This window comes from Tympanuchus pallidicinctus, unplaced genomic scaffold (assembly GCF_026119805.1).
Source record: "Tympanuchus pallidicinctus isolate F22 unplaced genomic scaffold, pur_lepc_1.0 scaffold4, whole genome shotgun sequence".
NCBI classification, from domain to species: Eukaryota; Metazoa; Chordata; class Aves; order Galliformes; family Phasianidae; genus Tympanuchus; species Tympanuchus pallidicinctus.
The window spans coordinates 2,010,079-2,035,930 of NW_026294758.1; the positions used below are offsets into that span (position 1 = coordinate 2,010,079).

Below are 25,852 nucleotides of genomic sequence, written 5' to 3' on the forward strand. Positions count from 1 at the left end.
AACTATCAAACATAGGAATGCAAAGTTAACGAGTCACAATCTGATGTACTACTCACAATAGTGCAAAGCTGCTCCTAAGATTCTGACGACCGGATGAAGTTAAGGAGCGTATTGCTGATAAAGATAAACTGGGTTTAGAGCTGAAAGCTTTCTGAAGTGTTGGAACACGTTGCCAACAACGCTGCCAACAGTAGGCAGAGACCAAGACACGTAGGATGTCGTTTGCTTCTTGAGCCTTGAAAGTCACAGTTAGGACTCGTGGGAGGTTTTTGGTATAAGCTGGGCTTAATTGCCAGTGTATACTAGATTTATGGCCTATTTTTAATATATATTGTATTTAGCATGCATTAAAAAACTAGGACTCTCTTAGGCTTGTGAAACTTGCTCTGTTCTAATATTACCACTGATAACTCACTCAAAAGTGGCTTCTAATTTTGGGTGCATCATTCTTCAGATAACAAGAATGTAGAACTAAGTGATTTGTTAGGCCACTGATTAATTTATGTTTGTTACATCGGTAAGTCATACAGTTCCTTCATAACTCCTGTGATCTTCATTATGAAATTGGTTGTGATTTTTCACCCATTACTTTGATTAGAAGCATCTTTCAGGCTTCACTGTCATAATATTTAGGACCTTTACTTGAATCTGAGCTGAATATTTGGCTAATTCATGTCCATTTGGTTTAGTTCCAGTGTTCTTTTAGCCTAACAGCTTTATGTCTTTCTGGTGCCTAAACTGCTGGTGTATTTATGCTTTAAGTAACTTGAGTGTGAAAGAATGTGGAGCTGATAAAAACCATCTGCAAACACCTAAATCATTAATTGGGTTTGATTTCTCCCTGTTTTTGTGTCTGTAACTCTTCTGTACACTTGTGTACAGAATGCAAGGTTTGGTGGGACTGCACGAGAGATGTGGTGAAGGGGTGTTCAGTGCCCCTTACGATTTGTATTCCCTTTCATTTTGTAGATGCATTGCACAGCTTCATGCCTGAGGATATGGAAGAGTAAATATAGTATTTCTCAGCTCTGTGGGCATGAGATTTACAAAGATTTTGAGCATTGGACTTTCTAAACGCTTGAAGCAGTAGAATTCTGAACAGATACTCCACACAGTGGTAAAATTACTTCACTTTTCAGAGAATACTACATTTTCCAACTCAGACAATGTCCATGTCATCAACAGAGATTGCTGTTTGTTCAGTTCCTTTTATTTGGATGAATCTCTGAACAAATGTGTTATGCATGAGCTCTGCAGACGCGCTATGAAATCATAAAGCGTCCAAATGTTGAACTGTTCTTTCTAGCACAAGTGCCAGTAAATGTGCAGAGCTGCCAAGTAGTAAACCACTACTGTACACAAGGACTAAAGCAATGTGTGCAGTCAGCAGGTTTCTTTCTTTCTCACTGCAGAGAGAAATGAAACAAACACACAAAAAGAAACAACAGGAAAACACCCAAAGCTGCCGGTGAAGAAAAGTTTAAGAGCAGAGATGGTTTCTGCAATCTGTGTTTCGGACTGTGACACAGACAGCTGAGCTGTGGCAAGATCTTCAGCTGGAACCCTGTTGAATGTTGTAAGCCTAAGGTGCATGAGCCAGTGTAAATTTAGGGAGCTGTTATTGCTCACACAAACGTGTGTAAGTATAGATACTGGTTCTGAAAATGCTGTAGAAGTTGCTGGGGGAGGAAAAACCACTTTCAGCATCTTAACTGTTCCCCTATATGCAGTGTATGTGTGACCTTTATTTCTCTTCCTGGTCTTTTTTTGCTCTTGCCATACACAGTATGCTCTCCTGCAGAGCACCAGACTTAAATATTGGATGTTAATTTATGACTTAAGATTGTCATATGACAGTAAAGCCAATAAAAGCTGTCAGAAGAGCAAATTATGTTTTTATAGTGTTCCTGTCATTCATATCTTTGTTTTCTCATGCCAGGTGAATAATGACCATGACTATTCTTTATTAACATAAAGAAAGCATTGGACACGTGTCATATACATGCCTGTATTTCAAGGATTTGTTGTTACTTGGAGTGATGTCAGTTGGAGTGACGTTCATAAAACTGCAGACTGAAATTGGGGAATTCCATTAATTGAACATGAAAATGTCTTTTTTCCTAATTAATTGGATATTTTCACGTAACTTTAATACTGCACGTAATCTTGCTTGTGATAGAGAAAAAGGTAAAACCCTCAAAATAACAAAATGAATCTGTATTTAAACAGTTAACACATTTGGATGATTAAAAGTTATTCTTCGCTGTGGCTCATTCAGTTCTGGGGTAGCTAGGTGACAATGCTTCCTACCCTTTGTAATAATTAGGCAAAACTAAGCAATGATGAGAAGGTAACATCTGCATTTTACCAGCACTTTGGCGTTCTTCTGTTCTTAATCCTGCTCTGAATGATAGTGAATAATTCTGATTGGTTAGTCAGCTGAACCACGTGGAGTTGTGCAGGTCTAACCAGTAGCATGTACATAGAAGTCAGCTGTTTGTTTAACATATTCTCTCCCACAGTTGACAACTATTGCATTGGAGGTTATTATTATTATCAGATTTGACTGGATTGGAATTGTTTTTTGATTACTCTCATGTGATGTCACCTCAAGACATACAGAGCTTTCAAGTGTGTATAGACATGTTGAGGTGGAATCTTCCTCTGGGGCAGGGTTCTGGGAGGTTTCTATAGTAGAGTACATTTTTAGGAAAGAAAAATTTTTATGAAATAAGAGATGAAACATACATTGAAGTGATAACCTTGCACAAGGTTTTGGCACAAGGAAGGGAGAATGTCTTACTGTATAGAAAAGGAGAAGGCATTTTGCAGAGAAGAGAAAAAATAAAAAACGTCGTTTTGCCATCTGTGACTTGTGGTAGTTACTCCTGCTGCTATTTAAATGTAATATTTTTTACATAGTAGTAGTACTTCTGTTAACAGTTAATGATTGATACATTGTTGTTTATTACTAGGTAGAAAAATGGGTTGTTTTCATTATTTCTTACATTTGGAATGCGATGTGACAGTATGTTCATATTCTGAAGAAAATAATTGAATCATATTTCTGCATTGTGTAGATATGTTTAATTCAGTCAGTGTTCTGAAATCTCAGTGGAGACAACAACTTTTTATTAAAAAAGAGTTCCTGAGATTTTGGAATGAAAATGCAAAAATGAATGTGTTGGAAAAAAAAAACGAAGAAAATTATGGATGATTGCAGGATGGCAAGCAGGAGGTCTGTTCCTTTCATACCGATCACTATAAATACTGCAAGGAACGCATAAATATGGCTCACTGTTTTTTCAGAATCAAGATTTGATTCTTAACTGTATGTTGTTGACAACTGAAAGGCAGAACTCATACTTTAACAAAATTTGCTTCCATTCCGTAATGTATTTGAAGCTGTTGTTTGAGTTTAGCATCTTCTTTCTAGAATAAAGTAAGAGTCTCAGATCGTGGTGCGTACACACAGAGAAAATGTATTTCTTCACTGGTAAAGAGAAGCTGGACCAAGAATGGAGAAAAACTGAACTAATGAACAAGATGATTTGGTAGTTCAAGCAAATGCTTTATTACTGCATGATAAAGCGTATGTTTTTCCAGTGTGGAGTGGATAAAGGGTGGTATAACCAAGCTTATTATGTTCCCTTCAATTAGACAGCAGTATGACAGTGACAGTTAATGGATGGAAGGAAGACATAGATAGGAATACAACCATCGTTGGGTCACACTAACTTTTTAAAGGAGGCTGATCTGTGAGGATGTATTCTTTCCGTCAGAAGTGTTGATACATTCATGTAAGATGTGATAATCCTTTGGAAAGAACTGCCAAACAATACGAATGCAAAAATTCTGTGTGAATTTAAGGAAAAATGGGGGAACGTATGGAAAGAAGCCTGCTGATTGTTACTAAGTAGATAAACAAACATGAGGCTCAAGAAACCCAATCAGAGTATAACAAAGCGTTTGGTGGAAATTAACATAAAGAAGAAACCTGAAAAATAAATTTTTCTGAAGAGTAATAATTTCAGTATATGGTGATCTGCAAGTTAATTTTACTTCTTTACTTTTATTCAAGTTAGAGGAACACCATCTACACTGGACATATTCTGCCACAGCCCTTCATTTTGTATCTCTATAACACACATCTGAATGGATGTGGATATGAAATGGGAAGACTGGGATCCAGAAAGCTAGTAATATTTTAAAGAAAACTTTAAAATACATTCATTTCCACTTTCTTGTTCCATACTTACTGGTGTTTCACCCATTGCATGAATTGCTTTGAATTAGTCAGGTTTTGTGGTAGACATAAGCTGGGCCAGTTTGATCTATTACTTTAATTCTAAACAAAAATTATCATGACAAGTTAGTATTTCCTACAAGTTTGTTCTATCAGTAATACAGACATGCATGCACAGATTCTTTCTGTAATGCATTTAGATAAATTGATAATTTCTAAAAACCGGCAAAGTTTTCTAGAGCATTTAGATACTTTCAAGTTTGATGAAAAATTTTTAAGGGGAATTTCATTAGGAGTGAAGTCTAGGAAATACACCTATGTTTTTTGTTTTCCAGAAGCTTTGATTTTGTGGTATGGCTTCCTTCTCCAAGGTTGTATCTCTGAGTTCCTTGGCAATATTAGAGATGCCAGGGGGATGCTCTAGTTCTCTGAAGTCTTGCAAAGTCCTCTGTAACGCAGGAAGTTGCATTCTGTGTCTCAAGTTTCCTCAATCACCTTTTCCCATTTAATCTATTTTTCTTGCTTTTGTCACTTCTCTTTGAGAAAAACAAATGCAAGTACTTCTTTTTAAAATAACACCACTTACTTGCATTCTCATGCCTTCATAAAATATGTGCATCACCGTTTTCATAAAAGTAGTTTGGGACAAAAGGTTTGCCTGCTGAGAAGATGCATATTGTCAGTTATCTAGCTTTACAGACACGTGAGCTCTTCGTGTTAAGACTAGTGTTCTGATTCCATGCTAATAACCTAATTGTTATTAATATATGCTGCTTGTTTCCGACCTGCTTTGTTTAGAATGCACATTGGTTTTGGTGTGCGTGACATTTAAGGGTTATGGATTAAAAAAATAATTTTTCTAAAACAAAAAAATACGTCATACATTTTTAATAGGGGTTGTGAAAGAGCTACTCTGTATTTTCCCTCTAGCAAGATGGTACACTATTGAATAAAGTGTCAGTACTTCTGTGCCAGTGTAAGATTTAATATTCTGGGCAAAGATATTAATAAGCTTTTGAAATGGACAGCTAGGTTTCCTTAAAATTATCTGTAAATTAATTGGGCTTTTTGAAAAATGAGTAATATTTTAAAATGAGATTTCAAAATTCTAATTCTTTGATACAAATATTTTTATATTGTACATTGCTTTTTTCACAGATGTATGCGAATAGACAGAGGAAAACATTACTTTGTGATCTGTATATTTTCTTTTGGAATGAGAGTCTTGGTAGTGTAGAAATTCAAATCTTCTGTTAAGTAAAAAGTATCACAGCTGGACTCAAAAATAAATAAAAATATCATAGCAGTCAAGCTGCTTCTCCTATATTTGGAGTGTCATTTAAATGACACTGACAGTGGGGTTGAGTGCACCCCTGGATATTTGAGACAGTACCAAGCTGAATGGTGCAGCTGACACAAGAGAAGGAAGGGATGCCATCCATGACCAGAACTAGCTCATGAGAACCTCATGGGATACAACAAGACCAAGTGCTAGGTGTTGCATTTGGGTTGCACCATTCCCAGACTTCTGGATGGATGGATGGATGGATGGATGGATGGATGGATGGATGGATGGATGGATGGATGGATGGAGAGCAGCCTTGTAGAAAAGGGCAAAAACCTGAATATGAGCTGGTGATGTCTTCTTATAGTCTGAAAGGCCAGCAGCAGATGAAGGGAGGTAATTCTCACCTGTCTGTTCTGTCCCTGTGACACCCTACTTCGAGTACTGCATCCCAGCCTGGAACCGCCAACACATGAAGGATGCAGAACTGTTAGAGTGGTGTGAGCAGGGGGCTTGAGCCCCTCTCCTGTGAGGAAGGGTTGAGGGAGTTGGCTGTAGATGACAGGGTTCTCAGGAGACCTCATTAAAGTCTTTCAGCACAGGGCTGACACGAAAGATGGGCTCGTCATCAGAGAGCGTAGTGATGGGGCAGGGGCAGTTTTTATGATTGTGACAGTTTTTATGATTGTGAAGGGAGGTTTAGATTACATTCTAAATTCTTTTGTTGGACAGTAGTGAAACAGTGGAACAGATTGCCCAGAGCAGCTGCGGGTGCATGGAAAGTTGGAAATTAGGTGGAAATTTGAGCAACCTGGTCTAGACAAAGGTGTCCCTACTTACAGCAGTGGGGCTGAAGGGTAATTGGAACTAGATGGTATTTAATGTCTCTTCCAAGCCAAGCCATTCTGTAGTTCTAATTAAAAAGAACATAGTTTGTGGTTATGAAATTAGGTACAAGGCAAATTATAACCCTTACACTCTCCTGAGCTTTTTCAGAAATGCCGTTTTTAAAACTTCAGCTTTTGATATTGAGAATCAAGACGGAAACGATCAGCAGAATGCAAGGCTGATTTCATCTTTTAGGGGAAGAACTGAACGCGGGAATCACAGGTGACAGCAGACTTTATAGCCAGCCGAATGTCATGCCATGCTGTTGGTGGTGCACGAACCTGTGGACAACGTTAGTACATAATAGGTAAATTCTCAAAGATTTGGGGAAATTTGAGTATGTGTATTTTTCGTATCCTCTTTTTTTCATCTACCTTTGTAGCTCTTTTAATCCACATTCTTTGTATGCCCACAGTGTTTGAGATCATGAACTCAACCAGTGCATGGTCGCTACAGCTCAGACTGCCTCCCAGCTTAACTGCTTTGATAATCTCCTCTGCATTTATAAGCATCAGGTCCACTAATGTTTCTGGCTAGTCTGTCCAGTACCTGCACCAGGAAGTTATTCTTGATGGACACCAGAAGTCTCCTGGATTGCTTGTAGTAATTTTAACAGCAGGTGTCCAGGTAGTTGAAATCCCCCATCAAGGTGAGACCTTGCAAGCACAACAACTCTTGATGCATTCCATCTGAAGTCAAAGTTCTCATTTTATCGAAGATATATCCTATAAAATCCTAGATCATGGAATGCAAAACCCTGGGCATGCCACCATCCACACAGCCATTCATTGTACTGGTCCTTTCTCCTCCTGCCCAGATCCCAGTCTCCAACCAGGAGGATCAAGGAGAGCACTATCTGCACTCCTAATCCCTTCAACAAATCCCTAACAGACATAATGATTTTTTATATTATTCTTTAATTTTCTAGTTGCAGTCTCATGTGACCCAACTTGAAAGACCAGCAGTAGAAAGTAATCATTTGGCTTTATCACTGCTGTTATTCTCCTCCTTATACTGTGGATGTAGGTCCCTGACTGATGAATTATTCATTTTTTTGTTGTTTTTCCCCTCCTAAATTCTGTGGGTTTTGGCTTACAGCTGCCAGTATAACACTTTAGAAACATTTGGACAGGCCTTTATTGAAACTCAGGTACCACCAACTTGAGAATTACAGGGCTTATGGCCAGACTGTCTTTTCGTCTTGTCTCCTAGATCATAGAGTGACAGCAGGGCTGATCAGCAGCCATTTCTGCACTCTCCTGATCCTGACGTATTTCTTTTTCAAGGTCTATATTGACATTTGGATAGATTTGTGTTAAAAAATCGCTTTCTTTGTAATCCTCAAGTCACAGTTGATCCCCATGCATTTTGTAGTCTGTAAGACCATGGCATGTTTAAACCACTGTGGTCAGTAAGGAATTGAGAGTGCTTATGGCAAAGCAATATTTTGTTCCAAAATTACTGCTATATATTGTATTGTCAACTGCAGTCAGTCAGCTGGAAGGAGTTTAAGAGCTGTTTGTAGTCAGTAACCAAGAAGCACTTAAAAAAAAATTCAGGATTCTGAGATTTTATGAAGCAATCAGTGTAAATTGTCTTTCATTAATTTCCTTAGGTGATATGAATGATCATAATCTTAATTGCAGTTTAAGCATAATTTCATTTTTCATTCCATGAGTTTTGAATATGCACCTCTGTCAGTGTTTAATTTGTCTTGTTTTGTGAAAACATACTGCTTGTAAAATGCACTCAAATTACACAGGATGGTACAAATACTAAGGAGATGATGCCACGCTGCCTTTTAGCAGAAGCGTAGAAAATGCAGTACTTTCTAATAATGTTTATGATTGCCATCAGAATAATGCCCTGTGAGACTCCTTCTGGTAGGGCTTCAGAATGGTGAAGGATTTTTCAGGGAGCTTTTGGGTAAGAGTTTTCAGCATGATGATTTATAGATTCGTTTTGATGCTGAGCTTCACCTCTCCAGCTTCTTGTTTTGTCGCAGCCTCTTTGTATCACCAAATACCTGTTTGCAGATTGTATTTTTAATTCATCTATAAAGAATTCATGCTCAGTCGGTATCTGAAAAAGAAATTAGATCTGATAGCATGGTTTTACTGTTTAGATTATGCCATGGCATCCAGGCAAGATTTCACAGAAAAAAGTAATAATTTTGGCTAAGCACTTGCAATTCCTTCACATTATATGTAACTAATACAGTAGCAATCTTTTTACATATATTCTGGCTTTCTTCTGAGAGAATGGACCATGCAACTATGGTGCAAAGTGAGCCTACCAACTGTATTTTACACAGTTTTTATCAGTTGATGGGAATCTAGCACATCCTGTTTATGTGACTATTGCATTTTGATCCTACAGCAGGAGTCCAAGAGCTAGGTGATGCTCTGAATGGTGCCTGGAGACATAACTGACTAATAGCAGCAATCTTTTTTTCTCCAACAGCTCTTGACTCTCTCTCTATTCAGTCCTGTCTTGCCATTTATGGATGTTTTGTGCTCTTTGAAATACCTCTTGCACTGTTTAAAAATCGTTAATCAGAACTCCAGCTGCAGCACTTTTAAGCTGTTCATGGTAGGCAATCAAACTGTCAGTGAAGTCTTTGGATCTCTAGATTGGCAGTTGATTCAGCAGCCTTGTCACGTGTGAATTTCACTGTCCTTCTAGCAAGTCATATAGGTAATCTTGTTGGCTGCTGTTTCTACACTTGCCTGTGCATCCAATTCCACGTCTTTTATCAGTGAAAAAAGTGGATTCCTAAAATATGTCATCACCATCTTCCAGAGGTTTTAGATCTTTGGATCCAGTCCCTGCAAAAAATATGCAAAGAAACACAGTCCTCGTGGATGGGCTGAAATTTTATTCCTCACCAAGTCTTTGGCTAAAGGATAGTGATTACTTATTACCCAGAGTCACTCTGTGTGTGAGGTAAGCTCTATAAGGAGGTAAGATCCACAATGTTTGACAAGGTAAAACTAAAATCACCTGTTGCAGCTAGTGGATAGCACTGTGCATAGCTAGTGGAAGTAATTATGTTGATAAATGGTGTCCTGTAGCTGAGAATTTATCAAACGATGTTCATTTGATGCTCTCTCTGTATCTACTGTAGTTTCCATGGAAATAGATGGGAGGCATTACTTTTGAAGCGTCTTACATCCTTTGTTCATATGATGAGATGTTTTAAGATAAAAAGTCTTTTCTTGCATGTGGAACCATTGAAGGGTAGATCTCAGAAGTTTAGAAGAAAAGATATCCCCAGGAAAAAAAGGCATGTACATGCATTCCAGTTGTGCAGGATCCTAAAGTTTCATTCATGCCTGCACCAAATGTAGCAGTGGTTGAAAGGCTTGCAGGTCTTGCACTGTGATTAGTTTGCTTCAGCATTTCAAGCTGTCAATACAGAAGGTTTGAACAATTCCTGGAGAAACACTGAAACACAAAATGCTTTGTATTTTTACTCAAGTTCTTACTGATACAGAGATGCAACTTGTTCAGTTGTTGCCCCATCTTGAAGTATCAGGCTGTGTTCTGGCACTTTGTATTTTAAATCTCTGTAGATTTCTGCTTTTGCAAAACCAGTACCACCAAAACTGAAGTACAGCATTCACCAGCTTGAGAGCTGGATTACCAGCTGTTGATTTAACTGTTGGAACTGCGCTTTCCTTAAAGACCCAGTGATCCCACCCTGCTTTTGCCTCACAAACAGATTTCTAGCTGGTTTATCTGCTTATTTATAAGATAAACAAACGAGTCCAAATAGAAGTGATTTCCCTGTGCAGTGATGCGTTAATCCTTTAAAATTAATGATTCCAAGCATATTAGACTATTTGTTCTCATTAAAGCAAGTGGAGAGCAAATTAGCTAATTCATTCCTCTGCACAGGGCTATAGAACTCTTCAGTGTTCTGCAGTCACTCTTCCCATTCTTGAAAACTCATGGCATCTCCCTTTGAGTATGTATTTAACTGTTAATTCTTTTATTCACAAGTAGGACAATAGAGTTCCTCTTAATTTGCTTTTTCTGAAGAATGCTGTCACATTAGATTTCAGCCAAGGTACCTGGCCAGCTTAAGCAGTATGTGACTGGTTTGTCAATCTCTATATAATTACTCAAAGGAGAAGGTAAGTTTTTCTCTTTTAGGATAAATTTTGCTTGTAGGTGAAGGGCAAGCCACGTGATCCAATGTTTGTGTTAAGTCCCAATACCTGCAACTGGCAGAGCAGCAAAGAGAGGTGGTATGAATGTTTCAAGGCTTTGCAGCCTCAGCTCAGCACTGCCACTCAAGCAGACACTGTAGTTGTAAAGAGTCTATTCATCCATACCTGTGACGTTGCAGACCAGCAAAGGGAGAGGAAGGTACACAACTAAAAGAGGTGTAAATGCCCTATGTGAGATGCATCATTTTGAAGTATTTGAGGGTATAGATGTTTTAATAAATTATGAAACAATTATCTCCCTCTTGCCCTCTCTTCCCCAGTGGATAATGTGTCAGTTTTGACTGCTCATCTGAATTTTCGGTGTGCAGCCCATGTGATAAGGTATGGTTGCTTTTACGTGATAAGCTGCTGATACCTGACTGACAAAATAAAGGATCGCTTACCTTGAAAATGACTTTTTAGTGCGTTGCACTAAGTGAAGAGGAAGAATTTTAGCTTTTCAATATCTGTTTTGTCTCCTGATGTATGCCTAAAGTGAACTTGAGCTAGTTCAGTCTCCCTTACTTTCTCACTTTCCTTAGGAAAAAAAGTGCAAAAGAACAGACAGTCGCTTTAGAGAAAAGAGCTTATGAATCACGAAGAAGAAAGACAAAGCAATTTACTGTGCATACATACACATACGATGATTTGAATGACTATAACATCCCAGAGTAATGGAAGACTTACTGTGGGGCTGAGATAGAAGATTTTCCCTGGCACTGTTGGAGATTTTCTTCTGTTGTATAAATAAAGGCTGGACTTGATGCCTGCCATTTAGCCAGTGGGGAAGAAGCCGTTCCCTTCACCATCGTATTCTTTTTTGTTCATTTAAGGTAAACTTCCTATTGCATATAAAAACTGTCCTTATACATATAAAACTGCGTACTTATAAAACTGTGTTGTGTCACAGTTGAAATTAATTTTCTGTTTTCCTGCCATATCTGCATAGAATTCTTGTTCCTTTTCCCTTTTACTAGCACCTTACTTATGCCCTAAAAAGAAAGAAGTGCAGCTTTTTTAGACTTAAAATTGAAAGTCAGTATTAGAAACAAGCTATATCAGTATTGATTCACATCAGTTTAATCTGATCAGAGTATTTTAGCACAAGCACTGCAGTTTTCTCTGTTAAATCCTGTGTAAAGAAGATGTTTATATTAGAAACCACCTCTTCACAAAAAGGAGGAGAAAAGTCATGTTAAATTTCATAGTAGCTTGTATTTCAAGGACATTTATTTCCCTTGTTTTTATATTTTTCTTTTAAATTCAAAACCTCTTGCAGTCAGCAGACACAGTCTTAGCATTTTCCCCATTTTAAAGGGGCAGGTAAGAAAAATATGAAAACGTTGTTTAAAATGTTTCTTAACTTCTTAAATTACAAGTGTAGCTATTAAAGACTAGCCCATATGTTATACTTTTAAACCATGCTATAATCAGTGCAGCAAGTCTTTAACCAAGACGTAAGCTTTCATTGTTCTTGAGTGACATATTATCTTACGCACAACTTTAAACATCATTTTATAAAGTCCTTCTTAAAGGCAAAATAGCATTTGCAAGCTGCCCTGTAGCACGTTTCCATCTTAGAAAGTCGTGTTAAAAAAAGTGAAAGTCTTGTTTAAATATTAATCTCACTTCTGTGCTTGTGAGGAGGTTGCACTGTATAACATCGGTTTTTATTCCTTGCTTTGTCTTTCCAGTTGTGTGTCATGCAGCGTTGCCTGCAAAGGGACAGGGTCTAATTAGTTTGGAGTTAAATAGGTTTGTTTTAAGAGAAAAATATGAAAAATATCTTGGCTTTATATTCACCGAGACCTTTGCAGCCAGCCTGAGTTTTGTGCTCCAGCCATCTATAGAATAATCCAGACCTTGTGCAATATTTCTCATACTGCTCGACACAGTTTAAGGTAATCTGTATGAGCTGTAATTCAATAGCACAGAGACATGATGAAAATAAAAAAGAATTTAATACCCTCTTTCAAATTGCTTATGTTAGCCAAAACTTTTTTCTTTCTTTCCAGAGAGGGTAATCCCTCTGTATTTATATTAGTATTCTGGCTTTGAAAGAAACATTGGTTACTGGTTTGATTTAATCTTCAGTGTATGTGGAAACACTTACAAAGCACTTGGACTACTTTCTATCCATAGTAGCCTGTCCAGTTTTCTTTGTAAGCAGTAAGAATTCACACCACACCACTGTATCAAGCTACTAATAATTTTTCGGAAAAGTGATGAAGTAATGAAATTTGATTGCATGAAATCCAAACTGCAAATTTTTGCTGCTTAAGCCACCTGTAAATCTTAGTGACAGACTGGAAAAGAGGTTTTTTTTTGGTGGATTGTTTTATGATGAAGTGTTTGTTTCCTTGTTGTCCAGTGGAACAATCACAGCATCTTCCATTGTGGTCTGTTATGCTGCAGAGAAAAGAAAGCAAAACATCAATGTTTATTATTTCCAAGCTGCCATTAATAAAAAATGAGTCTTGATTTTAGAGCCATAATCAGAGAAGACCGTTCTGTCATTATACTTAGGTTGTTCTGAAAATAAAGCCTCCTGTTTATTTCCATGTCATTTACATTGCAAAGAGCAGAATAAAAGCTATTTGGTGGATCAAATTCTCAGCTACAAAACACTGTTTATCAACATAGTCACCACCACTAACCATGCATTTTTGCCTCTGATGAACAGGAGCCTGCATAGCCATCCGGAACATTGCTTGTCCTTCACATCACTGTCACTTCTGAACATAGCATTCACCACTGTCCTGTGCTCACATCCACCTTTTGGTCTCCATGGACGTCCAGCAAGCATTGATGAATGTCAGTGGGTGCCATTTTTTCTGCGTGGAGGAAAACCTCCACACCTTTGCTTCATCTGCATCTTCCATGTCGGATGCCATTCTGTGAGGCTGCCCCTCTGCTGCCATCTGCCACGTGGCAACAAAATGTAAAGCAATATTGGCAGGAAAGTTCAACTACTACTGCCATACCACCAACATCTGCCTCTGATGTCATGGGCCAACATAAAACGGGAGGCATGACTTTTGGGGCAGCCCTCATATTGTTTCATATCATGTATCATATCATGTATAATATCATCTTCTGTGGAAAAGAGAAACTTTTGTACCTAAGTTGTCTGTTAAAGGCTAAAGATCTCTTCCAGTTTCTAAATTTCTTGTGGCTTAAGAAATGCTGGTGTTAGCTTGTGTCACCTGCTGCAGACGGCCATGTCTGACCCCACTCTGATGTCAGCACACAGCCCACATTCAAGGCACTGCTTGGCTGATTGCGGCAAGAGATATTGATGAGGAGTCATGTATTTACTTCTTAATTTTGACTACAACTGCAAAATGCGACATCACTTGAGGTAGTTTCACAGCAAAGGGCACCTCCACCACAGTGCTCTTTCTGTTCTTGTCATTGAAAAAGAGGGAGAAAATGCAATGCAAAGGACTCCTCCAGCCTGCATCCAATGCTGCACCATGGAGATCTGCTCTGCACGGTGCCCATGAGCTGCACAGGACAGCCTGCTCCTGCATGAGCCTGTCCTGGGCTGCAGGGCTGCTCCATGCCTGCAGCACTTCCTGCCCTCCTGCTCTGCCCTTGGTGCCTGCAGGGCTTCTCCCTCTCACGTTCCACGCTGCACTTTCCCAGCTGCTGTAGTGCAGAGGTTTTCCCTTCCCTCAGTTTGCTCTCCCAGCATCCAGCATCACTCACAGCTCAGTGCTGATGGTGGTGGGTCCCTTTTGGAGCCTCTGGACCTGGTCTGTCCTGAGACAGGGCAGTGCTGGGCTCTGCTCACAGAGACTTCCCCTGCAGCCCCCTGCTCATGTACCTTGTTTCATAGAACTAACTACGCTGCTTTATTTCTCAGAGTGCAGTGAAAATACTGCCTGACTTCATAACACAAAAAATGCATCACTTTTCAAGCAGTGCCATTCTCTGAGAGGTCTGTTTGTGATCCTCTGGAGGATGAGGCTGGTAGTTAGCATCCCTGCCCTGAATGGCTTTTCTCCCCAGTCAGCAGCTGAGGTTTCGGTGCTTCTCCCAGCATAAATGGCTGGGAGATCAGAGATCTGCTTGCTGGCAGCCACAAATGTGCTTTTAGCAGAACAGCAGCAGCAGAAAGTGTTTTGTCTTTATTTCACTACCTAACAAGATCCATATTAGTGACAGTCTAAGTGATCCATTCCATACAAAAGAATTAATGTACAAATTGTCTAATCTTGACGTTTTGAAGGTGTTTAAGCAGGCTTTTCGGGAAGGGTATTTTCACATCCATTGCACTGATTTCACATGAGTCTGTGTTTTCTTAGATCCTTCTTCTGGCTGCCAGTTCCTTTTATCTGGCCTCTTTTCATGTTCCTCAATACAAACAATAGATACTTTTAGATTTTCTGGTGGTGAAGAAAGGCTTTTGTGGTAAAACAATGCAATGCTGCAGTATCTTGTTGAACCAGGTAGGCTTAGGAGCTGACACTACTGAAAGATAGCAGCTTCCTCCATTCGTCTAAAGCCTTCTTAGATGATCCTCATCTGAATGGTTATACCATATAAAATCTCCCTCAGAGAGATTGCTGTAGAAGTGGATACAGAGCACAGTAATGTAAGCTTCCTCTCACGGACACAGGCTTGTGGGCAGGTCACTGAGCAGTTTGGATCAGAGTATGAGCTTTCACTAAGTCCAGCTTTTTTCATGCCCATCATTAGAAGCGTGTCTGTTATGAACGTGAGAGTTCAGAACCTCGTTGTTAATCATGCCAGCTACCAGCAAACAATGCAGTCTGCAATGCTGAGCTGCTCTCCTTGATGTAGAAGTTTTGGCTGTCATATATCTATACACCATCAAGTCTATCTCGATCTGCAGTTGATGCTCTGAGGCTGACCTTCATTGTCCTCAAATACTTCTCCGGGTTGCAGCTGTCGTTTTTGGAGTCTCTAATCTAAGTCTTCAGGTGGTAATGTTAGACTAGCACTGCACTTAATCTACACTGTTTTCCTTGCAGTGATCGTGAAAATATGTTTGTATGCCTTTATTTCTGTGGTAAGTTATGCAGCGGAATAATAGAGCAAATAATTTCTTCTCAGGAATTCTCAGGAATAAAAAGAGATAATGGTGAAAGCAGAGTTCTGAATAAATAAGAGAATTCTATTCTGGTTGTTCCAAACTTGACACTGTCTAAGCAATATCCATCAGTGAGGGCGTGTCTTTCCAAAGGCTGTTTTTTCCATTAATGGAAGAAAACAACAGTTTTTAAATACATCTTTTCTCGGATATAATATTTGGCAAATATACCTTCTTATGTTTCTCTTGAATCCTGAAATTACAGCCATACGTTTGTGCAAACAGATGCTTTATGCTGCCCAGTGATTAATCCTAGGCGAAGACTACTATATAATATAGACATACATATGATCTCCAAAAAAGGGAAAAACATCTGAGGGTATATATATAAAATACAGAGCAGACAGAAGGAAGTCAAACTTTCCACACATCTTCCATGAGCCATTTTTCATTCCTAGAGCAGAAAGGGACGTACCAGGAAAAAGACTTTTGTGATGAGATTGCACTGATACGCATAACACCTGTTTTCCCCAAAATACGTTTGAGTTTACTGTGGTGTTTTTGTAGAAGAATTTCTTTCATATAATCTCTGCGTAGAAATGACAAGTCTACAAGCCTAAGTTTTTGGTCTGAAGAGATTTTCCACAAAGAAGCGTTTTAAAAGAGCAGCCAACATAACTGGATGTTTTTAATAGGAATGTGAATTCCTATAGATTCCAGACAGAGCAGCACTTTGCCTGGATACAGCTGTTTGGAACAAGGAAGAAAGCTTCCTATCTCTCTGTTCTCTAACAGTCTGATATTTTTTCTGACTGACTGTGTTGAGGTGAACACTGTAGTTATTTTTTCCCACAGGATTTTACCTCGAGGACTGTGCAGCAGTGCAGCCAGTCATCAGGAGATGTTTGTGTGTGGTGGGAGGGAGAATGGAAGTGCAAACGTGTGGCATTTCTTGTTGCTGTTTAGGTGTATGAAAGGTCTTCTGCAGGTCTCCACATTCCTGCAGTTTGTTACTGGTCTGTGCGATGCATTTTTTCTAGGTGCTTTCCATGAATGCGTGCTTAGATGCACTCGTGTCTGCTGGAGTGAGGTTATCTGTGTGTTTCTCCAAACCACTCATTTCCTGTAACACTTGAGGAGACGTCAAGAATCAGCGCAGAACTTCATGTAGGGAGCTTAAAAAGACATTGAGACGGGAGGGAAGGGCATCCTGAGGATGCTGCTGATTTTGACCTTCATAAACGCCACAAGGAATCTGATTTATTTGTGCTTATTTGAAAAAGAAATACTGCTTTCAAGGGGAGAATGCTGTATGTGCACAGACTACATGTTCAAGAAAAGAGATGGTTAGTATGAAAGATGCTCTGTTTTGTAATGGTTACACACTGAGACTTGAAAATGCATGTAATTCAGTAAGGCATGCTTTTCTTTTGCTACAATTGACATTGCAGATGGAAATAACCTTGGAAGAAGAATAAAGTTTGAAGTTCACATTTTTTGTGATTGTGAAGGAGTGCAATTTTGAAAACACGTTGGAATTTAACTTCCAGTGTTCTGCTGTATCCCTTATCTAAATTACATTTATCAATTGCAGTAGGAGTGTAAAGTAGTTTTAATTTCTGTTTCTTTTGTGCAGAGAGTTAAGGAATAGGTGCGCTTTCAGGTCTGTTTTAACGCATCTGTTTTTCTTACCTTGCTACAATTCATCTTTCTGACTGAGCAGCTTAATCTGGCTGATAAATTCTGTGAGATACAACTTATGACCCTCTTTCCATCTGTATGTGCCTAAGCAAATGCATCATTCTCCAGGGTACAAGAAAATTTAAAGGAATTCTGAACTAATGCAGTGCAGATGCTGATACGTCCACAGGGAAACACGGACTACTAAGAATCAACAGGGGTGCTTATGCATATGAATTTGGCTGTAAAAAGCTTAGTTGAATTATCTATCTTCTTCTGTTGCATCTGGGACATTAAGGATGTCTAATGACAATAAATTGGACAATGAAAAGCAAATATGAAAATATTAATCTGTTGAACATAGATTCTAAGTGGCCCAAGATAGTATTGAAGGTTGTATTAAATACAGAGATGGAGATATGTTTTGCTTCAGCTTGCTACTATTAACAAAGTTGAATGTACCGTGATTTTTTTTACATGTGCTCAGTGAGAGAGCATTATCATTGTCAGTAGACATTTAGATGTGCACCAGCCTGTCCCTCCATCTGTTTGCTTCAGAATACTTGGCATTTATTTTTCAATGTAGTAAAGCTTTGCAGTTGAGAATTATGATAGCAATATCATTTTTTCACATTCCAGTTAGCTTCCAAACCAGAAGTTTGCCTTTTTTATATAACTCCTAATGCCTTGCTGCATGTATTGCATGAGGTGGGAGAATTAAGTGTGTAGGATATGGCTGGGCAATAAAAAAAATTGCAAAACACTGTCATTAGTAATAAGACCTTTTGGAGTATTACATTAAAATAGAAGTACGTAGAGCATTAGATTAAAAAGCAAGCAAACGAACAAAGCAAAAAACCCACACTTTGATTTTAACCAGGCATTTGCCTCTTTTTTCTGAGAATTGCTTGTGCGAGGTTTCCATTGAAACATTTTCTGTCAAGAAACAGAATCACAGAATCACAGAATCACCCGGGTTGGAAGGGACCTCAAGGATCATGTAGTTCCAACCCCCCTGCCTTGCAGGGCCACCAAACACACACATTCAGATCAGGGAAACTATTCCTATTCAGATCAGAAACTATTGTTTTTTAACATGAATTGTTAGCCAAGGCAATGCGGATTGTCTGTTGGACTTCTTAGGTACTTTGTCATTTTGTCCTGGTGATTTTGTTCAGCTAAGAATTTACCAAATGGTCTGGTGGTGGTTGTAGAATTATCTCTACATTCACAACGACTGCTTTGGATAGAGCAGTATATGAATGTTGAGAGGGAGCAGGAAGTTTTCATCTTCCTTTTCTTTCTGTCTCCACTGATGCCTCTCACCTCTTTCTCCTCACTATTCCTGACAAGGAAACTAGGTTTCGGACAGCTGTTTTAGAGACAGGTGAAAATGTTGTGCATTTTGAAATTATATCAGAAAATAAATGAGAAGATCGATGAGAGGAGAAAACAATCCTATCAGTTAAGCTTATTAGTTTCATGGGTAGTCTCAGGGGGCTGTAAATTGGTACATCCCTGGGATGAGATAAGAGGTAGAAAGAAATTATATTCCATCTAGATGTCAAAAGGCAAAGTGGCACTGGAATTTAATTTTAACACTAAGAAGTAGTCAGTAGTGATATGTGGCCAAATGTATTAGGTCATACATTTCAGAAAACGATACTACCATGTTCCCTGCAATGGGCTCAGACTGAAGCAAAGATTTGTCACGGATGATGTCCGCCATTCACGCAGCAGCAGTCAATGCAGTGCTCTGTGAACATAACAGCAACTTTATTTAGTTGGAGCTGCAGATCAGCTAACTCGGTAGCTGTGCTACTTGAGCATATTGCTCCAGCGCTGTCCCTGCACCACTGTTCCTGGTTATTGAATCAGACAAAAAGCTTATCTCCGCAATTAACATTCAGCATTTAAGTTCGTGAAAGAAGAATCTCTCCTCAAGTATGTTTCTTTGATGCTATGAAGCTGACATCTTCAGAAGTAAAACTCAGAACTAGGAGATGAGACTTTTACTGCCACAAAGTTTGGGATGTAATGTATTAGAGTCACTGAGAGTGACAGTGGGAATAAAGTCTGCTTCTTTCACAGTAAGATAATAGCAAAAATAAAATGAGATGGCAGAAATGAGGGGAAAAATAGAGTGAAACTGATGAGTAGAGGTGTGGGGGAATACAGAAATTCATCAGGAAAAAATAAAAGTGAATGATACACGTGATAGAAAAATAAGTTAGACATCCAGGAAATTACAGTTTTCTTATGTATATTCTGAGAAACACATAATAGGTCATATGCAGAATCTGAAAACCTGCATATTTAGATAAAAGAAGGCAGTTTAGCTACACTTAGCTAAACTTTTAGCTTTTTACACTTTAGCTACACTTTTCATAAATAGGCTGAGACTCATCTGCACACAGACATTTAATTCAGTAAGTACTGAAAGTGATGTTTTCATCTTGCATTTTAGTTATGGATGAAAAAAAATAGCATTTGGTAGTTTTTGTATCTTTATCTGAGCAAAATTTCTTGAGGTAGATTAGGAATTTACCTACGCTAAGTTCCTTAGTAATAACCTAGATATGTAATCATTCTAAGCACATATTTCTGAAGAAGTACAGAACTGCATTGTAACCTAGTCCTCAAGCACAGGCGCAGGCGGAATTAAGCTTAGTAAGGAATGTGGAAAACAACAAGAAGAACTTCTTTAGATACAGAAGGCAAAGAGCCAGGCAGAGGAGAGGGTAACCCCCACATCAGTAAGTTAAAAGGGAGAGCTGGCCTGCTCAGATGTGGAAAAGGCTGAGGTACGTAATGAATTCTTTGCCTGGATCGTCAGTCAGTCAGTCTTCCCACACTTGTCATGTCCCTGAACTTCCAAATGGTGAAGCAGAATTCTTCATGAGTAAGAGCAGAACAAATCTGAGACCACCTCATAGGACTGAATGTATACAACTCTATTGGGCTGGATGGCCTGCATCTCAGGGTCCCGAAGGAGCTGGCTGATGTGGTTGCCAAGGCACTCTCCATAATATTTGAAAAATTGTGGCTGGAGAAAGGGAAACATTACTCCCATTTTCAAAAAAGGGAGAAAGGAAGACCTGGGGAACTATAGGCTGGTGAGCCTCGTGTCTAAGCCTGGAAAGATCCCAGAGTGTGTCCTCCTGGAAGGCAAATGCAAGATGAGGAGGTGATCTGAGACAGCCAGCACAGCTTCACCAAGGGCAGATCATGTCTGACCAGTCTGGTGGTGTGCTGTGATGGAGCGGTGGCATTGGTCAAAGGAAGGGCCACTGATGCTGTATACTTGGACTTATGCAAGGTCCTGCTCCACACCCTTATGTCTAAATTGCCAGAGTTGTTGTCAGTGAATATATGTTCAAGTAGAAGCCAGTCACAAGTGGTGCCTGCCAGGGGTCTGTTATGGGAACAGTGCTCTTCTACGTTTTTATCAGTGACATCGACAGCGGAACTGAGTGAATCCTCCGCAGCTGTACTGATGACACCTTGCTGAGTGATGCTTTTGACACAACAGAAGGAAGGGATGCCATCTAGAGGAACCTGGACAGGCCCAGAGTGTGGGCCATGAGAATCTAAAGAGGTTCAACAAGGCCAAGATGTTGTGTTTGGGTCATGGCAATCACAGGTGTGTAATGTACAGACAGGGAGAAGAACTCCTTGAGAGCAGGAGGTAAGGACTTCTGGGTCTTGATGGACGAAAAGCTGGATGTGAGCCAGCAGTGTGCTCTTGTAGCCCAGAGGGCCAAATGTGTTCTGGGCTGTATCAGAAAGGGGGTGGCCAGCAGGGAAAGGGAGGGGAATGCCCTTCTTTACTCTGCCCTCGTGAGGCCCCAGCTGGAGTACTCCATCCGAGCATGGGCCCTCCAGCACAGAAAGGATGCAGAGCTGTTGTAGCAGGTCCAGAGGAGGGACATAGGGATGATCAGAGGGCTGGAGCTCCTCTCCTCTGAAGAAAGGTTGAGGGAGTTGAGGTTGTTCAGCTTGGAGAAGAAAAGGCTCCAGGGGGACCTCATTGCAGCCTTCCCTTACTTGAAGAGAGCGTATAAACAGAGGGGGACTGTCTTTCTACATGATCTGCTAGAGATAGGACAGAGAGGAATGGCTTTAATCTAAGAGATAGGAGATTTAAGCCAGATGTTAGGAAGAAATTTTTACTCAGAGAGACTGTGGATGTCCCATCTCTGGAGGCATTCAAGGACAGGATGGATGGGATCCAGTCTGATCTACTGGTTGTTAACCCTGCCCATGATGGCATCAACAAGATGATCTTTAAGATCTCCTCCAACCTAAGCCACTCTGTGTTTTAATTATAGTTGTTTATGTTCCCAGAGAGGTAAAGGAAATAAGTGATTATAGTGATAAGAGATTTATTGTAAAATAAAATAAAATAAATGATAAGTGGGCATCTGGGCAAAAATATGGGACCACCAACCTGCTCAGACGTAGGTTTTTCTTGTAAGGACCTATCTGTGCATGCTGGTTTTGTAGTCTGTGTAGAGGCTGTAGTGAAGTAACAGTGATCTTCTGACACTTCTTCAAGGGATTAATGCTAGCAAGAAATACGTATTATGAATAGAGCATTTGCAGCTGTTGCCACACTTCAGCTCTGTGCATTGTGACACTGGTCTTTGTTGAAATTTTAACGTACAGAAACAGTCCTATTTGAGCGGAGAATTGGGTGCATATGTGCCATACAGTATTGCCATACCCTCTCTCCCATTGACCCACTCCAAACTCTGAAACAGACTAGCAAAAAATTACGGACTGCATGTTTTCATTTAGATCTCCTCAGACGTTCGCCTGGCACAGCCAAATGTGAGTTTTGTTTTATTCATCAGACCGCGACTGTTAAATAATAAGGGGAGAGATCACAGTCTGCTCCTATGCCTGTTGATTGTTTTTGCAGTTTCAAAGTAACCTGAATTAAAGATGCACTTCTTTTGTTTGCCTGCTCTAACGAGTAGCTAATACCAGTTCGGTGTGCTTAGAAAAAAATACCAAAGACAAGCTTTTCAGTGTATTTTATTATGCATGAGAAGTTGATCTTGCTTGCTGATGTAAGGTAGAACCAGAAGATGTCAGTCTTGGTGGATACATGGAGCTCGGGGAAACAAGATCTGGTGGGTCATGCTGTGCTTGGGTGAAGTGTCACACACACATCCTGCCTGTGCAGGAGTCATTGTACTGAAATCTCTCTGCTGAAATTCTAGCAGCAATCTGCCAGAAGCCATGGAGGAGAAACTGTGGCTTCATGGATTAGAACTGATAAACTTTAATACATTTCTTTTATCATGAACCTTCTCTTTTCAGTTTTATGTCCGTTCAAATACCAAAATCTTTCAGGAGCTTCAAATGCCTAAAACTCAGACGAATCTATTTGCTATTCATGTGCTTTCTCTTCTTTCCTCTCCCCCCTTTCCCTTCTGAAGAAACCACTTGTTTGCTTTCCCTTTGTTTCTTAGCTGGTAGAATGAGTTTAAAAATGCTTTTACTTCCCTGTCACTGCATTATGCTGCTTGGAGGGAGAATCAGCTGGAATCATGGCAAAGGGAACTGCTGTTCTAGTAGTTTTATTTTGTATTCACCATACAATTCCCAGAATTGCATTGTTCTTTCCCAGAGGGTGAAGACTGGTCTCTCATGCAAATCACTGGTCCTTTTCTAGGCTTTTGTAGCCTTCCTGAAATTATTGGAAAGGATCCTTCTTTCTGCAGAGCGAGGAGAAGGGATTGCACCAGACAGGCTGGCCCCAGTCATTTTATCCCTTTCCTGTGTCCTATAGTTTGTTTTTGGAATGGGCACCAGACAGTACCTATCCTGCGTTCCCAGGACTTCTGCTGCTTTTGTGAGCTCGAGGAGCCAAATTCATCAGCTTTATTTGACTTGAGACTTGCATCAGTGTTAGAGTGCACAGAATCTGTCCCACAGCCTTGTCCGTATGTGAAAGTGTCTTCGCTAATTTAAGCAGGGTTGTTGAATAAGCATTTTTTTAATCATTTAAGTGGTACATTAAGTTGATACAAGTTCAACTAAATTAGCGGGCGTACATTTTTCCAACTAATGATGCATTGAGACTAGACCGGTCCACAAATTCAGTTTTTCACAAGTCCTTGTTAGTATTAATAGAAGCGCAACTGTGATCCTTAGAAATGCCTCCAAGCACTGGAAAGTCTAGCAGCAACACAGACAGTGTGCAGTAGTGCTTACACATTTATTTTAAAAGAAGGGAAGTGACAAAGCAAACTAGCAGGAATTAGGCTAGAAACAGCCTGGATGGATTGGTACTATGATTGAAAGTAGCAGGCATTAAACTACCTATTTCACGCAAGCAAGTTAAGCAGGATAGAGGCTTTAATTTAACCCCCACTTCTGCAGACATCAGCACACGCATGCTTATTATTACCGCCATCTGTTTTATTCACAGTCGTTTCCATCAGCTGTGATATTTTGCTTTTTGTAGTGTTTCAGGCCTGCTTTGAAGCTATTGTGTTGTTAACTTTGGCTGAATCTGTGTGTAGCGATGTCAGCATACTGAAATTGTAACTGTTAGATTAATGAATGTACGTTATTATTAACTCTGTGCCTAATGCACAGTATGTTAGTAGCTGTGCAAGTTCAATCAAATACATCACAGATTTTTCATGATGTTATTTACCAGATCTTAGATGGACTGCTGAGCAAGATGAATGTAATCTTTCGTTTTTATCTGTGACTTACAAATTAGGTAACAAAATCATTTTAAACGGAAATTGTACTATTATTCTTTGCAGCAGGAGAACAGATGTATCCATGGACTCAAATTCATCACTAAAACGGAATATGCATCTTTAAGGGATGCTGTAGTGAGTGGAAGGAAAATTAACTGTTGCAAACATTATCTCATACAGCTTAAACCCACACTGGGGCTTAATGAATTTCAAAAGAAAAAAAAAATGCTTATTCTTTCCTTTGTTTTCTTTTTCCTTCTCAGAACCTGAAGAAATTGTTTGTGGAGTTTAGTCATCAGGAGCTATTCGAGTTCTATAACAAGGTCTGTAGATTTTACGATACCACAGTTCCTTTGTAAACACCTTATGCTGCTCAGCAGGAAGTACTGCCTAAATGAATTAAATCTAATGAAACTGGAGGGAAAGTGGATCCAATTTTAATTAAAGCCGCTGGATTTGTTTGATCACAGAAAGCATTTTCAAGAAGACTGCATTCAAATTTGGAGTAGGCAAGCATTGGAGTCATTGTAATCGTACCTGGTGGCTAGGTCTAGAGGAGCAGCTGATGATTAACAACAGAGAGTTCTCTGGAAGGAGCATCTCTGTCTTATGTTGAAATACCAGGCTCGTAATCTAGTCAAAATAAACCCTTATTATTTTTTTACCTTATTATTATGCATTTGAAATTTGCAGCAAAACATCTGTCCATGTAAAAAAGGCAGTATTTAGACAACTGTTTCTTTAAAATTTGAATATTTAAGCTGCGGCAATGCATTCTAATAGCTTTGTGTAAAAACAGCCATTCATGAGTACAAGTTTTTTTGTTGCATTTTGATTAGATGTAGTATGCGTAGTTGAAGACATTGGAAAGTATTTTTTTTTTCTGTTTGCATGTTTCTAAATAATATCTTATGAATAGAGGTTCTTTTTTTTTCCTTTTTGTTCCTTTAAATAGCTGGAAACCATACAAGCACAGCTGGATTCCCTTACATGATGTTTTTGAAGACTTATTTCTCAACCACACTCATGCCACCTCATTATTTTGAATTGAAGATAGATTGCCAAGCTGTGTTTACTGAAGGATTCAGTGGGTTGCTTCCTGTAAAATTATATGGCTTATCTCCTCTTAAAGCAGTAACATTAGCCAAGATAAATCATTGTTAAGAGCCTGAAGATTGTAATGGACATTCTCTTATTTTCTGAGCAATTATAAGAAGTGGATTTATTTACAGAGAAAAGAAGAGAATGCTACCCTATCTCAGATTTTTGCTGTTGTTCGTTATTTGGTTAGTTGTTCTTTTTCTCTCTTAGGTGTGATACTTGATAATGAATAAAATCTATTTTTTACACATAAAAACAATGTAAGACTTTGGTAATAATGTTAGTAAGAAAATATAGTAAGAAAATGCACAGCTGATGAAACCTCTGTCCTTTTGAATTGTTATTCTCACGATAAGTAATGCTTGCTGCAAATTTGTCAAAATAAATTTTAAATTTACGAATGGATTATGCTTTGTCCTGCTTTAATTTTATTATCTCTGCTATTTTAAATTTTAAATGAAAATTGCTAAATAATTAGTGTCCCTGATTTGAGAGTTTACTTCTGATGCCGAGAATAAATATAGCTTCTTAGCACTGCATGTATGACAATGAGTGAGTAAGTGAAGTGTAAGTGGGGAGAGAAAGCTTGGAATATATAGTGAAGAACACTGAAATAGTCTTACAGCAGTATTTCTCAGCAGTTTGTTCATCCTT

At 39.1% G+C, this 25,852-nt stretch overlaps 1 protein-coding gene across 2 annotated transcripts in view; it reads left to right on the forward strand.

Annotated features, from left to right (window-relative positions):
- Positions 1–25,603, forward strand: part of COMMD10 (COMM domain containing 10) — a 100,668-nt gene extending 75,065 nt beyond the window's left edge. Inside the window, exons 6-7 of one of the 2 annotated variants that reach the window (XM_052701364.1) lie at positions 24,361–24,420; positions 25,053–25,603. In XM_052701364.1, the coding sequence (XP_052557324.1) occupies positions 24,361–24,420; positions 25,053–25,091 (99 nt within the window). In that variant the 3' untranslated portion in view covers positions 25,092–25,603. Of the gene's footprint in view, positions 1–1,412; positions 1,823–24,360; positions 24,421–25,052 lie in introns of those variants that run through there. The other variant, XM_052701365.1, reaches the window with a different exon arrangement.
- The last annotated feature ends 249 nt before the right edge of the window (positions 25,604–25,852 follow it).